The 12,142-nt window shown below is 41.0% G+C and overlaps 1 protein-coding gene across 1 annotated transcript in view; it reads right to left on the bottom strand.

Annotated features, from left to right (window-relative positions):
- Window positions 1-955: 955 nt before the first annotated feature.
- The window catches only part of abcc4 (ATP binding cassette subfamily C member 4 (PEL blood group)), a 129,111-nt gene continuing 117,924 nt past the window's right edge, over window positions 956-12,142 (bottom strand). Inside the window, exons 28-31 of the mRNA XM_084327463.1 lie at window positions 10,102-10,274; window positions 8,155-8,260; window positions 5,175-5,309; window positions 956-3,258 (exon numbers count right to left, since the gene is read on the bottom strand). Coding sequence (XP_084183589.1) covers window positions 3,169-3,258; window positions 5,175-5,309; window positions 8,155-8,260; window positions 10,102-10,274 — 504 coding nt within the window. The 3' untranslated portion in view covers window positions 956-3,168. The remainder of the gene's footprint in view (window positions 3,259-5,174; window positions 5,310-8,154; window positions 8,261-10,101; window positions 10,275-12,142) is intronic.

The raw sequence follows: 12,142 nt of genomic DNA, 5'->3' as shown, positions 1-12,142 counted from the left end.
AGGACATGTCCACTATGCCTATACAGCAACATTTCATTGGAGTAAGTTTGTTAGTAAAAAAAAGAAAAGTTTGCACAGAAACTTCAACTCAATTTTGTAAAAATAAACATTTACAGCTCCATCTGAAGTTAAAACATTTAATTCCATGTTCTTCTCATATTTTACATTTAGCTGATGAAGCTGCCATGGAGAAGATTATATATATATATATAGTCTGGTAAAGATGACCGTTATTTAGATTGGCTATTTAGCTTTTAACTGTGCTACTTCAGTAGGCCTACCTCAAACATCGGAGTAAGTGCATTTTGAATGGCCTAAAATTACTTCCAATTTATAACCAGTCAGAAAGGCTTCTTAAATTAGTGGTGTATCTGTTTCAGTTAATGATTTAAATGTTTTACTTTATTACCTGTTTAAATACTTATTTGTGTTTGTATAGCCCTGCTAAATATTCCATCCTGTAAATATTCAACACTGTATTGTTATTTTTATTCTAATTAGTGTATATACTTGACCACATCGTGCACAGTTGTACAGCCCTGGCCTATTCCTATTTTTATCTAGACCACCGCAACACTTCTGGTATTTTGAGCTCATGGGAGAGAGTGGTGGAGGGGGGAAAGGGAGTGCGGGGGGGGGATCAAATTAATGAATGTTGACTAGAGCCTTGACGTAAGTGGTTGTAACTTTCCCCCCTCACAAGCTCCATGTAACACGGAAGTGCAGTGGTCTATTGCACAAGTGTCAGTTTTTCGATTGTATATATTGAACTGTCCTGTTTTAATGAACTTTTTTTTAATCCACTACAGTACTTTGAGAAAGCACTATTTAAATAATTATAAAAAATGTATTATTACTTACGCCTGGGTCTCATTGTCAAACGAATGATTCGCTTGCACTTGCTCATTTCGTAACGGGACGTGTCTCACAAGCCTCGAAATAAAGCCACCAAAACTTTAAATTGAACATTTATACACAGGAGCACTTGAACAAACGCAAGTTAAAACATCAGCATCAACAGGAAAATAACAGCATTTTTACGTGAGGAGTGTCTTGATAATAAACTTAGTAAACCAGATATTTTTTTCTCCAAAGGCTTCATCAGAACATAATGGAACATAGAAAAACTAAAACAGAACAGCATCAAAGAGGCTGAGTAGAAGTGGAAACACGTCATTCAAGTAAAAGTAAGTGTGGACAGACCACCGCAACACTTCCGGTATTTTGGGCTCATGGGAGAGTGGGGGAAAGAGCATGTGAATGAATGTTGATTACAGCCTTGACGTAAGTGGTTGTAGCTACGACTAGCTGTAGCTACAACCACTTACGTCAAGGCTGTAATCAACATTCATTTATTTGATCCCCCCCCTCACAAGCTCCATGTAACGCGGAAGTGCAGTGGTCTATGAGAACAGAGCTGCAGATCGCTGCCTTTTTTTAATTTAATTTCCTTCCCTTGCAGCTTTTCCTAGACGCTCTCCCAAACACTTTAGCTCGAGGGCTTGTGGAAAGGAAGGGTTTGAGTCGACCTTACTACTGCGGCCCAACAGTCTGGGAGGAGGGGACTAGAATTAAGAGAAGATGGTGTCGTCATAGAATTTTTCCCCCGTTACTGCTGGGGCCTTGTCCACACGCACATGGGTATTTTAAAGGTGCTATAGATACAATTATTATAATATATATATTTTTTTAAATGTGTATGAAATGAAATTAAATGTGTATGTACATCCAGAGCTTTCTTTTTTGAAAGGTGTGGAATTAAAGTATTGCTTTTACTCCCCAAAAATGATTGATTAATGAATACAAAAATATTTTTTTTTACATGTTGTATCCCCCCCTCCCTACTTCCCATGAATTTGATCCATTACCCCCTTTAAAAAAAGAAATATAAATCTCATCCACACCAACAGTGGTGTAGAAAATCTCATCCACATGACCATGCAAAAACATTCAAACAAAATTACCTTATGGCACAACCTATTTATCACAGTTTTCGTGCAGACAGGAGACCAAAGAAACTAAAATATCCATCTACATGTGGACGGGGTATGGGAGCCAAATCCCTGTTGTAACAAAATGTGACTGGGGGGGCTGTGACCCCATCCTCTCATAATTCTAGGGAGGCGGTATTGATAAGGCAAACAAATCGGATGGTCGTGCAAGCAGCAAATATCTCCCTTTTACAGTGTTGCTCAAGGCTTTGAGCAGACTCAACACAACGCTCATTCATCAAGGCAAGCGGCAAGACATCACAAAGAACACTTTCTTTTTTCTCTCAGTTTCCAAGGCTTTGTGTCCTTGCAATGAGATTGACTCATATGTGCATTGCCTGGCTTAAAAGGAAAGGAATTTGTTCATTTCCTGCACCTACTGTATCTATCCCCAATAATAATAATAATTTTTTTAAAGAACATTTTCTAAATCAGCTAAATAACTACCTGTTCATGACAAGTGTGTGGGATAGCCAAGTAGCAATTTTGAATGAACGTCACAAACAATAAATATTGATTATATAGAAGATCGTACAAATGACACAAACAGGAAATAAGGCACTAGTGTTTTACAGTCTTGATTACGTGAACTGACTAGTGGTGTGCAGGTTGTGTGTTGCCATTTGTAACACAACATATATTCCTACATCAGTCAAGGCACTTAAAACATAGACAATCAATTGTCAGATGTCGGAAAATAAATACCAGTGCTTTTTAAACTCCCTTATATTGGCAGTGATACATAGGGCAACTTTTCGAGCCACTTTGATGGGCAACCACATTGGACCATCTTGTTGCCCGTTGCCCATCTATGTTGTATTAAAAAGATTGCCCACGTGTATCACGCAACCCTTAGCTTGGGAGAAGAAACGACAGCAATAACAACAACAACAACAACAACAACAACAACAACAACAACAACAACTGCATGTGCGTTTAGTAGCAGGCCCAATGATTCAGGCCCACGTCGAGGGTCAGATCCTCCCTGCAGGTCTTCTCCTCAGTCGCCTCACTGTGTGGAGTGGACGAAGGGTCGGTGTCAAGGCAGTGCCACCCCCCCCCCCCCCCTTCCCCCCATGAGGTCACCACAGGGACACGGGCCGGGGACGGGCCACATCACCAGCCCAGGCACTCTGGTGGTGGTGGGTGCTTGGAGTTCGTCAGCTGTTTCTCGTGGTTAAAGAGCCGTCTCGAAGATGACCAGGCTTGCTTCCGGCGTTCCTATGTGTCCGTTGGTTATTTTGGGACGACTCCTGCTGTCGTACGCCTGGAAAGAAGATGGATCGTTTATGCGTCGGATCGTATTTCCCTAGGCTCAAACGTACTACCTTAAACCGTTGCAGGTGTTAAGTGATTTGGAACGTTCTCTCAGAGTTCGGTTTTGGCAATGTAGAGCTCCGTAGCTTTTCAGTAGCCGTTGTGACATCGTCATTAGAATGTTCACTTCTCATAATTCTATCCGACGTGTGAGACCGCACACCTGAGAGCCGGGTTGAAAGTAGGGATGCTCCGTTTCGATTGGCCCGATATGCACTCTAAATAGTTTGATCGGTGGTCTAGAACGGTGATCAGAGAGACTGAAACACACGTGTGGCTGGCAAAAGGAGCTCGCTAAAATGGCCTCACCGGTCTGGCGGTTCTACCAGGTGTCTGAAAAAGACAATAGGATTATCAACTAATATAGTTAACCTAAACAAGAGGGTGTCTGACTATATCCATAAAAACAACGTTATTTACATTTTACCAAATAAATATGGTTACTCTGTTTGATATTGTTTGAAACTGGTAAAATGGTATATAAATATAAATTCCGGTTGGACTTTTGATTTGACTTTAAATAGACCCCCCGATCTGTGACCGGCATCGGCTGATACTACTTCCAGTGGCATCCCGAGTTAAAAAAGGTGCAACTTAAAAACGATCCTATGTTGGCTTAACACATCCAGCGCCGGAAACGGCTTACGACGTGTTTCAAGTTCATGCTAATTCTGCCATTCCACGGCGTATGACGTTATTGAGATCATATTTAATTTTTTCGCCATGTTATTCATAATTCCCTCACGGAGCCTGGTCTGATGCAGTGGGAGCTTGCACAACTCTGCAACGCTTCAATACTGCCGCCTGGTGGATGATCGGCGAGTTACCAAACTGGAAATGGACGGGTCGATCTCGGTGCGTCTGGGAAATGCGTCCGGCACTCACATAGTGTCGCGGGACTCAATACACACACCGTGTATATGGATCGCTGCCATAACTCAATAATCGACATGATTTGGGCTGTTATTATTATTATACAAACCGGAAATGGATCGACTCGATCGCCGTCAAATAAGTGGGATCTTTTTGCTCCAGTCTCATCTGCCAACGGTAAGAGGACGCTGACGTCATTTTCAAGGCGATTGTACATTTCTTTGTTTACAAACCAACTGATCAATAAATCAACCCATACTACATAAAGCATTTACTGACGATCACAGACTTATAAACGACCCCTCATAACGTTTAGGATCGTATTCAGTTGGATTTTTTAATATAGCGCGTATCACGAATAAACTGCAATCGATAATCTATATTATGCGTTTAGGCCTATAACTAGCGTTCTATGAATTACTGCAGAAAACGATAAAAACATATTTATATTCTAGACGGTATTTTCGTATGAATGAAAAAGTATAACGTTCCCACATCCTGAACGATAGATAATCGATGTTGAATGGGCCATAGTAATGTCAATTTAGCAATACAATTAAAAAAGTTATAGCCCTGCAAAGAAGGTGAACATCTCCATAGACTTAGAGTGATGGCAGAGAGTGGTATAAGATGCTCAAATTGCGTGGCAGGGAATGTGTTAATGTTCTTTTCGGGATCGGTTTTTGTTGATTGTTTTATTTTGCAAACTTTAACTTTTTTTGAATTTGTTTTTGTTCTATAAGCCATTTGGCTTCAAACCTATCCTTTTCGCTTGTTTATTTGTAAACATTTCGATTTTTGTTTTGTTTATTGTTTATTTATTTCTAAACATTCATTCATAACGAATTCATTCATTCATCCTTCCGGTCGATGCTCACCGCCACTAGGAAGTGCATGCACGTTCAGTGTTAGACTAAGACTCCCAAGATGTAGCACTGAACGGCACAGGAAGTCCGAGAGCTCTGAGAGTCTCGTAGAGAGAGAGGAGCTCACCTGTTTAGCTGCTTCTAGCAGATACGCCGCCTCCTGCTTGCCAGTCTGCTGGACCATCTTGTAGAAGATGCCCTCTGGGTCCTGAAGCAGGACGTAAGGCTCGTCGTAGGCCTGGATCCGCCCAGCATCCAGAACCTGGGGACAGAGGTGCACAACGTCTCGTCATCTAACAATGCAGTCATTCCGTTATAAAGTAATTTTTTTTTTATTGATCTTTTTCCCCCTCCATTTTCCTCCGATTTTCTCCCATCCCAATGTTAGTCGTATGCCAATTCCCAATCCCCTTCCTGGTCGCTGCGCACTTACCCCCCACAGTCAGATCATCTGGGAGAGTGGAGGCTACCACGTGCTTCCTCCGACACACGTCCAGCCAATCAACCGCTTCTTTTCACCTGGCAGCGCGGATCCTCCCTGAGAGGGCGTAGCGTGTGGAAGGATCACACTATCCCACTCAGGTCCTATCCGCGCTTAGCAGGCGCCCCGACCGAACTGTAGGAGTCGCTGTTTACAACGACCCGGACCCACCCCCCCACCCTCTAATACAGCCAATTGTATTAGTGTGAACGGCCAGCCAAGCTGGTGACAACCCCGGAGCTGTGAGCTGGATTCGAACAGGCGATCGGACAGGCGAATCCAGCTCACAGCTCCGGGGTTGGTGACGAACGCAATCTCCGCTACGCCACCTAACCGCCCATATAAAGTAATTTTATAATGTATACTGCAACCAATGACTATTTTGATCTATTAATCTATTGATTATTTAAACAATCGGATCAGAAAAAAGGTACATTTTATGCAAACATTATTCCTTGTCTTGTATAGTTCTTTTTCAAACAACTTGGTGGTTATAAAACAAAGCAAAACGTAAATGTATACATCAAGGGTGCAATTATTATTATTATTTTTTGTTGTTTAATATATATATATATTTCTTTATAAAACAAAATCTGTTTAAGTCTTCAGTTTGAAAGGAGCTGAACGGTTTAAATAATATTATTACATGGCGTTTTAACATTCGCCAAAATGCTTGATTGTGATTGGTCAATAGCGCTCGGTTGACCCTGACAGCGGTCAATTATTTCTCGATAATTCACCGCTGCTATGGGCAACGTGCAATAATGACCGCTGTTAGGGGCAACAGAGCGCTATTGACCAATCACAATCAAGCATTTTGATCGCAGTCACAAAAGCTAAGCTTTACAGCTGCACTACATCAGGTGCAATCAAGTCCACACACCTGCCAGCGAGGAGCAACAGAACAACTGCATCTGCATTTGATCTCGTCTTGTCGATGGTGTAAAATGAATTGTATATTGTTAGTAAGTTAGCCCTGTAATAAGCGGGATAATGTATAGCTATACTCGGTCATTGTCGCAAAATAATTGACCGACACTGCGTTCTGGAACACCGAGGCGCAGGCGAGGTGTTCTAAACGCAGTGAAGGTCAATTATTTTGCGACAATGACCGAGTATAGCTATACATTATCCCTTACATAAACTTCAGTGTTAACAGACTTTGCTTTACATCAAATGGCTTCAACAGGCCATGGAGGTGCATCATAACATAACATAGACCCAACTAATAGATTATAAAAATAGTTAGTTAGATTAGTTGTTGAAGCCCCAAGCGCTTACAGAAATGCATTACTACCGTTTGTAGAAATACCAGGGGGACATACCTTTTTTGTGTACTACTACAATTTGTCAATCTAGTGACCTTTCTGAAGCATTTTCCACAATATATTTGATTGTTATTTTATTTAAAAAATGTTTACAACTAGAACAAAGACATCGAAAAGAGACAAAAAAGACTCAAAAGAAGAAAAACAACAAATGGACTTAAACTTAAACTTATCAGAGGATCCCCACACTGAATCTCAACTTAAGTTTAAGATTCTTCATTCCAGCTAGATGCTGCATCACCTCTCTTAACCACTGAATCCAGCTAGTTTAACACATTGGGTGCTTGATTGATTGATTGCCACGCCCCTTTGCCCAGATAACCCCTTGAGTGCCAGCGCTTTAGTCAATGGGAGGTTGATATTTGAGAACGCTTAAACTATATCTTAAATTATATAAATTATATTCTATATTATAGCTATGGAGACAATACTATGGCTCATTTGACAGTCACTATCTCTCGTCCAACACGTAAAAAATTGTTAATTTCTTCATGTATACGTTTGCGTTTTATCCCGTGGTGAATATTGTATAGTTTCAGAGTGATCCTGGCTAATTCCTGGAAGCTGCGTTATGGAGCTTAAGTTTAAGATGCTGCATCACCTCTCTTAGACAGAGTCCAGCTTGGTGGGCAAGGAGACTTCCAGTGACAGTGTAACACAGTTCTTAGTTCCAGAGAGATTCTCATTGTTTTCTCCTACTATGCCAAAAATAGCTAATATAGGACTCGTCTGAATTTCCATTTCACAGACATCCGGCGGTGTTTTAAAGACTGAACTCCAGTAAGTGGACAGGTTAGGACACTGTTGTTGGCAGCATTTTAAGTTGTAAGCTTTGCTCGAATATTTGCAAGGCAGACAATGACATTCGGAACATCCCTAAACACTGGTACCCAGCTGTACATCCAGTCACTTTTCACTGGGTACTTAAATGTATGTAGGGAATTTAAATACACCAACTACTCAGAATTACATAATACAACTTTCTTTTTTTAAATATAGTAAATGGTAAATAGTAAATGGTGCATTAATATATCTCTTTTATCCAAAGCGCTTTACAATTTGTTCCTCACATTTGACCCATTCACTCACACACACCGACGGCAGAGGCAACCATGCAAGGTGCCAACCTGCTCATTGGGAGCAATTAGGGGTTAAGTGCCTTGCGACACGCTGCCCGGGAGGAGCGGGAATCGAACCGGGAACCTCTGGATTACTAGACGACTGCTCTACCTCCCGAGCAACTGTCGCCCAAAAAACATTGTGACAGTGAGCGTTGCGTTTATGGAGAGAGGTCTTACCAGTATTCTGTCACTGTCTATGATGGTGTTGATGCGATGGGCGATGGTGAGAACAGTACATTCTCTGAACTTGTCTCTGATGGTCTTCTGGATCAGCTCATCTGTCCTGCAGAGTCCAACACAACACACTCAGGGAACTGGTATGAACACAACACACTCAGGGAACTGGTATGAACACAACACACTCAGGGAACTGGTATGAACACAACACACAGCTAACGGTTACACTACCACAGGACCTAGCATGTCCTACCATGCTCTGTAAAAAACTCATGTACATATACCGATATGCCCTACTTTGATTACTTGTATTATTGCACAATGTCGTTCTATTGGATTCTTATTATATTATTATATATTATTATTGTATTATGCACAATCGTTGCGGGCAAGACCCCCCGCATTTCATTGTATACTTGTATGCCGTGACAAATAAAACTCTTGACTTGACTTGATCTCGTCATTAAATTAACTGAGTTAAAAATTATGACGGCCCCATATGGGATTTTGTTTTTACCACCGTTGTCGCGGTTGTTTGTTATCCATCCGCGGGTGCCTTGACACACCGCGGTATTGTGGTGATGTGGTTACCGCAACAGCCCTACCGTCAGACTACACCTCCCTTAGGAGCAAATTGTTAGCATGATTAAAAACGATGGTGCGAACATCCGTTCAAAAAACCCTGGCGAATATTCGAAACCCAAAAACAGGCTTGGGGACAGCTCTAACTGGAGGTGAGCTGAATGTGTTAAAATAGACATGTACAAAAGTGAAGGATTGGACTTTGCGAGCTAACTGTAATACAATGTTATTTTTTACAATCATTTACATAACATCTTAAGAAATTACTAATGTGTATGGGAACTGACAAAAAAGGTAATGGTAAAGGTAACGCTTAAAATGCATTATTGCAGCGGCAAAAGGCGCAGTGAAAACTGGTGCAACCAATGTAAAAGGTTAGTCTGGAGCCCTGCTATGGATACAATACTATGGTCATTTGACAGTGACTTTCTTCCGGTCAAGACGCAAAAAAGAGATCATTTTTCCATGCATACATTCATTCGCGCGTTATACCGTGGTGAATATAAGTATGTTTTTAGATCGGTCTGGGGTAATTCCTGAAATGCTGAGGAAAAGCCTTATTCCTGTATTATACTATAACCGTTGCCATTTCTTGCCTGGACCCGCTATTATTCTCAAATCAAATCTATATCATAGGTATTATGTTTCATCATGAATGTATGAAAGGGGGGGGGTAGTTTTTGGATGCTTTCAGTCGTTTTTGGCGCTGAATGTGTTGAAGAGCAACAGTAAATATACAAAAGAGAAAATAAGAGCGGCCTCTTCCTTTTTAGAATTTTGACTGCAGCATATGAATTGTAATCTCTGGTTGGAAACGAATAATGGATGGATTATCCAAGGGGGGTCCTGAGGGGGGGGAAGAAGAACGAGCAAGAGCATATGTATGTACTGTATTGTATAATGGGGATTATGTATATATATCTTGTAACCTACATTTATTGATTCAAAACAGGAACGTATATTCCTGTGATTTATTGAGATATTAACTGTTAATGTTTGTATTGTCAAAATTAAAAATAAAAAATTTGTTAAAAAAAAAGAAAATTTGACTGCAGCGTTTTGTTTTCTATGGTTATTTTCTTGAGCAACTTGGATAACTTCAATATCTACCACCATATTGACTTACGTTCTTAAACAGCCATTACATGTAGCCATAATTAACATACATTCTTTACTAGCCATAATTTCAACTAGCACAAGGTATGGCCAGCCTCGTCACAAACTGAGCATTCAGAACACACCGTCTAATATCTTAGATAGATATGTGATTACCCTGAATAATAGTAGACAGACGGTTAGTTATTTCCCCTAAATATTGCCACCAGACGTTGGGTCATCATGCTGCCTGTGTGTGGGCACTAGTACCTGGGGTCCACGTTGGCTGTGGCCTCGTCGATGATGAGGATGCGGTTCTTCCTCAGGACGGCTCTAGCCAGACACACCAGCTGCCTCTGGCCCACGCTGAAGTTGGAGCCCGACTCGGCCAGAACGGTCTCCATCTTGCCAGGAAGCTCCTCCACTACTGACCTCAGCTGGACCTGGAGGTAGAGAGAAGAGGGCCCGGTAGTCAGTAGGGCTGGATATCGCCACTGATTTCTCAAAACGATTAGATTCTGATTCACAAGGTCCCGAATCGATTTTCGATTAAATTCGATTCAATGCTATACAATTTCAATGGTTCAAGGAACACTCTAACATGTTGCATTGTTAAAAATATCAATGATTACATTAAGAATTGACTCTCAAGCAGTTACATGAATGTACTTTTTATTGGAACATCATTCACGAAGCAATATAAGAACAGATTTCCTCTTATTTTGTTCTTAATTAACATGCAACAGCCCATATCAGGGACTTTTTGCAACCGGCACTTTGGCGACCCCTAGTGGCTCGGGTGTGCATATTTTGTAATACAATATATATCGAATTGAAGGCTTATTTGTTGCCTGTCGATAGCGACAAAATCCGACAAAATCCGTTCAGCGGTTCTCGAGTTACATGCCGATATTTGAGGCTTGTGCAAAGTACATGGTATCGCGCAAAATACCACTCCCGACTCAGGCTGCAGTAGTCCAATGATACCCCATGTGGGGATGTGTGAATCAGGGATCTAGGTGAACAACTAAATTCTTTAACAGGAAGCCAAATGAATCGAAGTCTATGAGAAAACTGAGTTTTTCTTTGTACACAGTTTACCTAATCACTCATTTCTGAATGGATCTCTATGCAATTTGGACATGTACTACATAAGGCTTCAGGCTATGGCTCCGTCTGGATTTGTAAGCCATACCACCTTATGGGGAAATACTCCCTCTGGACTACTAACTACTACAGAAAAACTTGAGTAACAAGTTTTTTTACAACTCAAGTTCAGACCTATGTAACTATATTACGTTACTTAGCACTCAAAGTGAATTTCTTTCTGGAATCAGAAACTTCAGAATTTCATCTTTCAAAAGAGACCAGGCTCATGCATGTGCTATAAGTATAAAGTATGTTGTTTTGGTTTGCAAAAAAAGTATGCAGTCCTCAAAAATGAAAACTAAAATGGCCAGGAGACACATTGCAGGTTAACAGATTTTAACTAGCATTTTTTCTTATGTTCTTACCTGGGATTCAGCAATGTTTTCTTATTTTTGCTTTTCTCTTAGGCAAGACCAAATTCTAAGAGTGGTCGAGAGCACCCTTACTCAGATAAGAAACTCTTAACAAGATGAGAAAAAATATTAAAAGCCTACCATTGGTCAATTGCCCCCAAATACGACATACATTTTCAATAATTATTATTATTATTATAACTTATTGCGTGAGTTCTACTTCTGAAATTGATTATATATTGCTGTTAAAACAGTTAGATGCTATGGTCGCCCAGGCCGTACGCATAGAACGCATATTTAAAGATCGTCTAGATCAGTGGTTCCCAAACTTCTTGTTTATGTGGACCACTAGATTGTTATCAAGAACATTTGCGGAACACCTCGTATGCAAACACTAAAAATAAATAAATAAACAACTGACTTTGACCCGCGCACTGCGTTCTGTTGTCTCAGAATGGATTTGGTAGAGAGAGAGAGAGAGAGAGACAGAAAGAGACAGAGAGAGAGAGAGAGAGAGAGAGAGAGAGAGAGAGAGAGAGAGAGAGAGAGACTCCGTTATGCGCCATTCAGTCTGACTTGGAGCACACACTGGACTTAATCTATGCGCACTGGCAGATGAGTGGCTGCTTAACCGTTTTAGATTACCAAGAGCGGTCCTTTTAGATGTATGCAATACTCTGGAGCCTCAACTCAGACACAACACACACCGCTCAAATCCTGTGCCTCTCTGAGTGCACTCTGGGTTTTAGCCACAAAGAGATAGATGACAGGTCCGGTATTTCCCAACCTACTGCGCGATTGGCTCTTGA

The sequence above is a fragment of the Notolepis coatsorum genome (genome assembly GCF_963971535.1).
Source record: "Notolepis coatsorum genome assembly, chromosome: 1".
Classification (NCBI taxonomy): domain Eukaryota; kingdom Metazoa; phylum Chordata; class Actinopteri; order Aulopiformes; family Paralepididae; genus Notolepis; species Notolepis coatsorum.
This window is presented reverse-complemented; position numbering and strand designations above follow the sequence as displayed.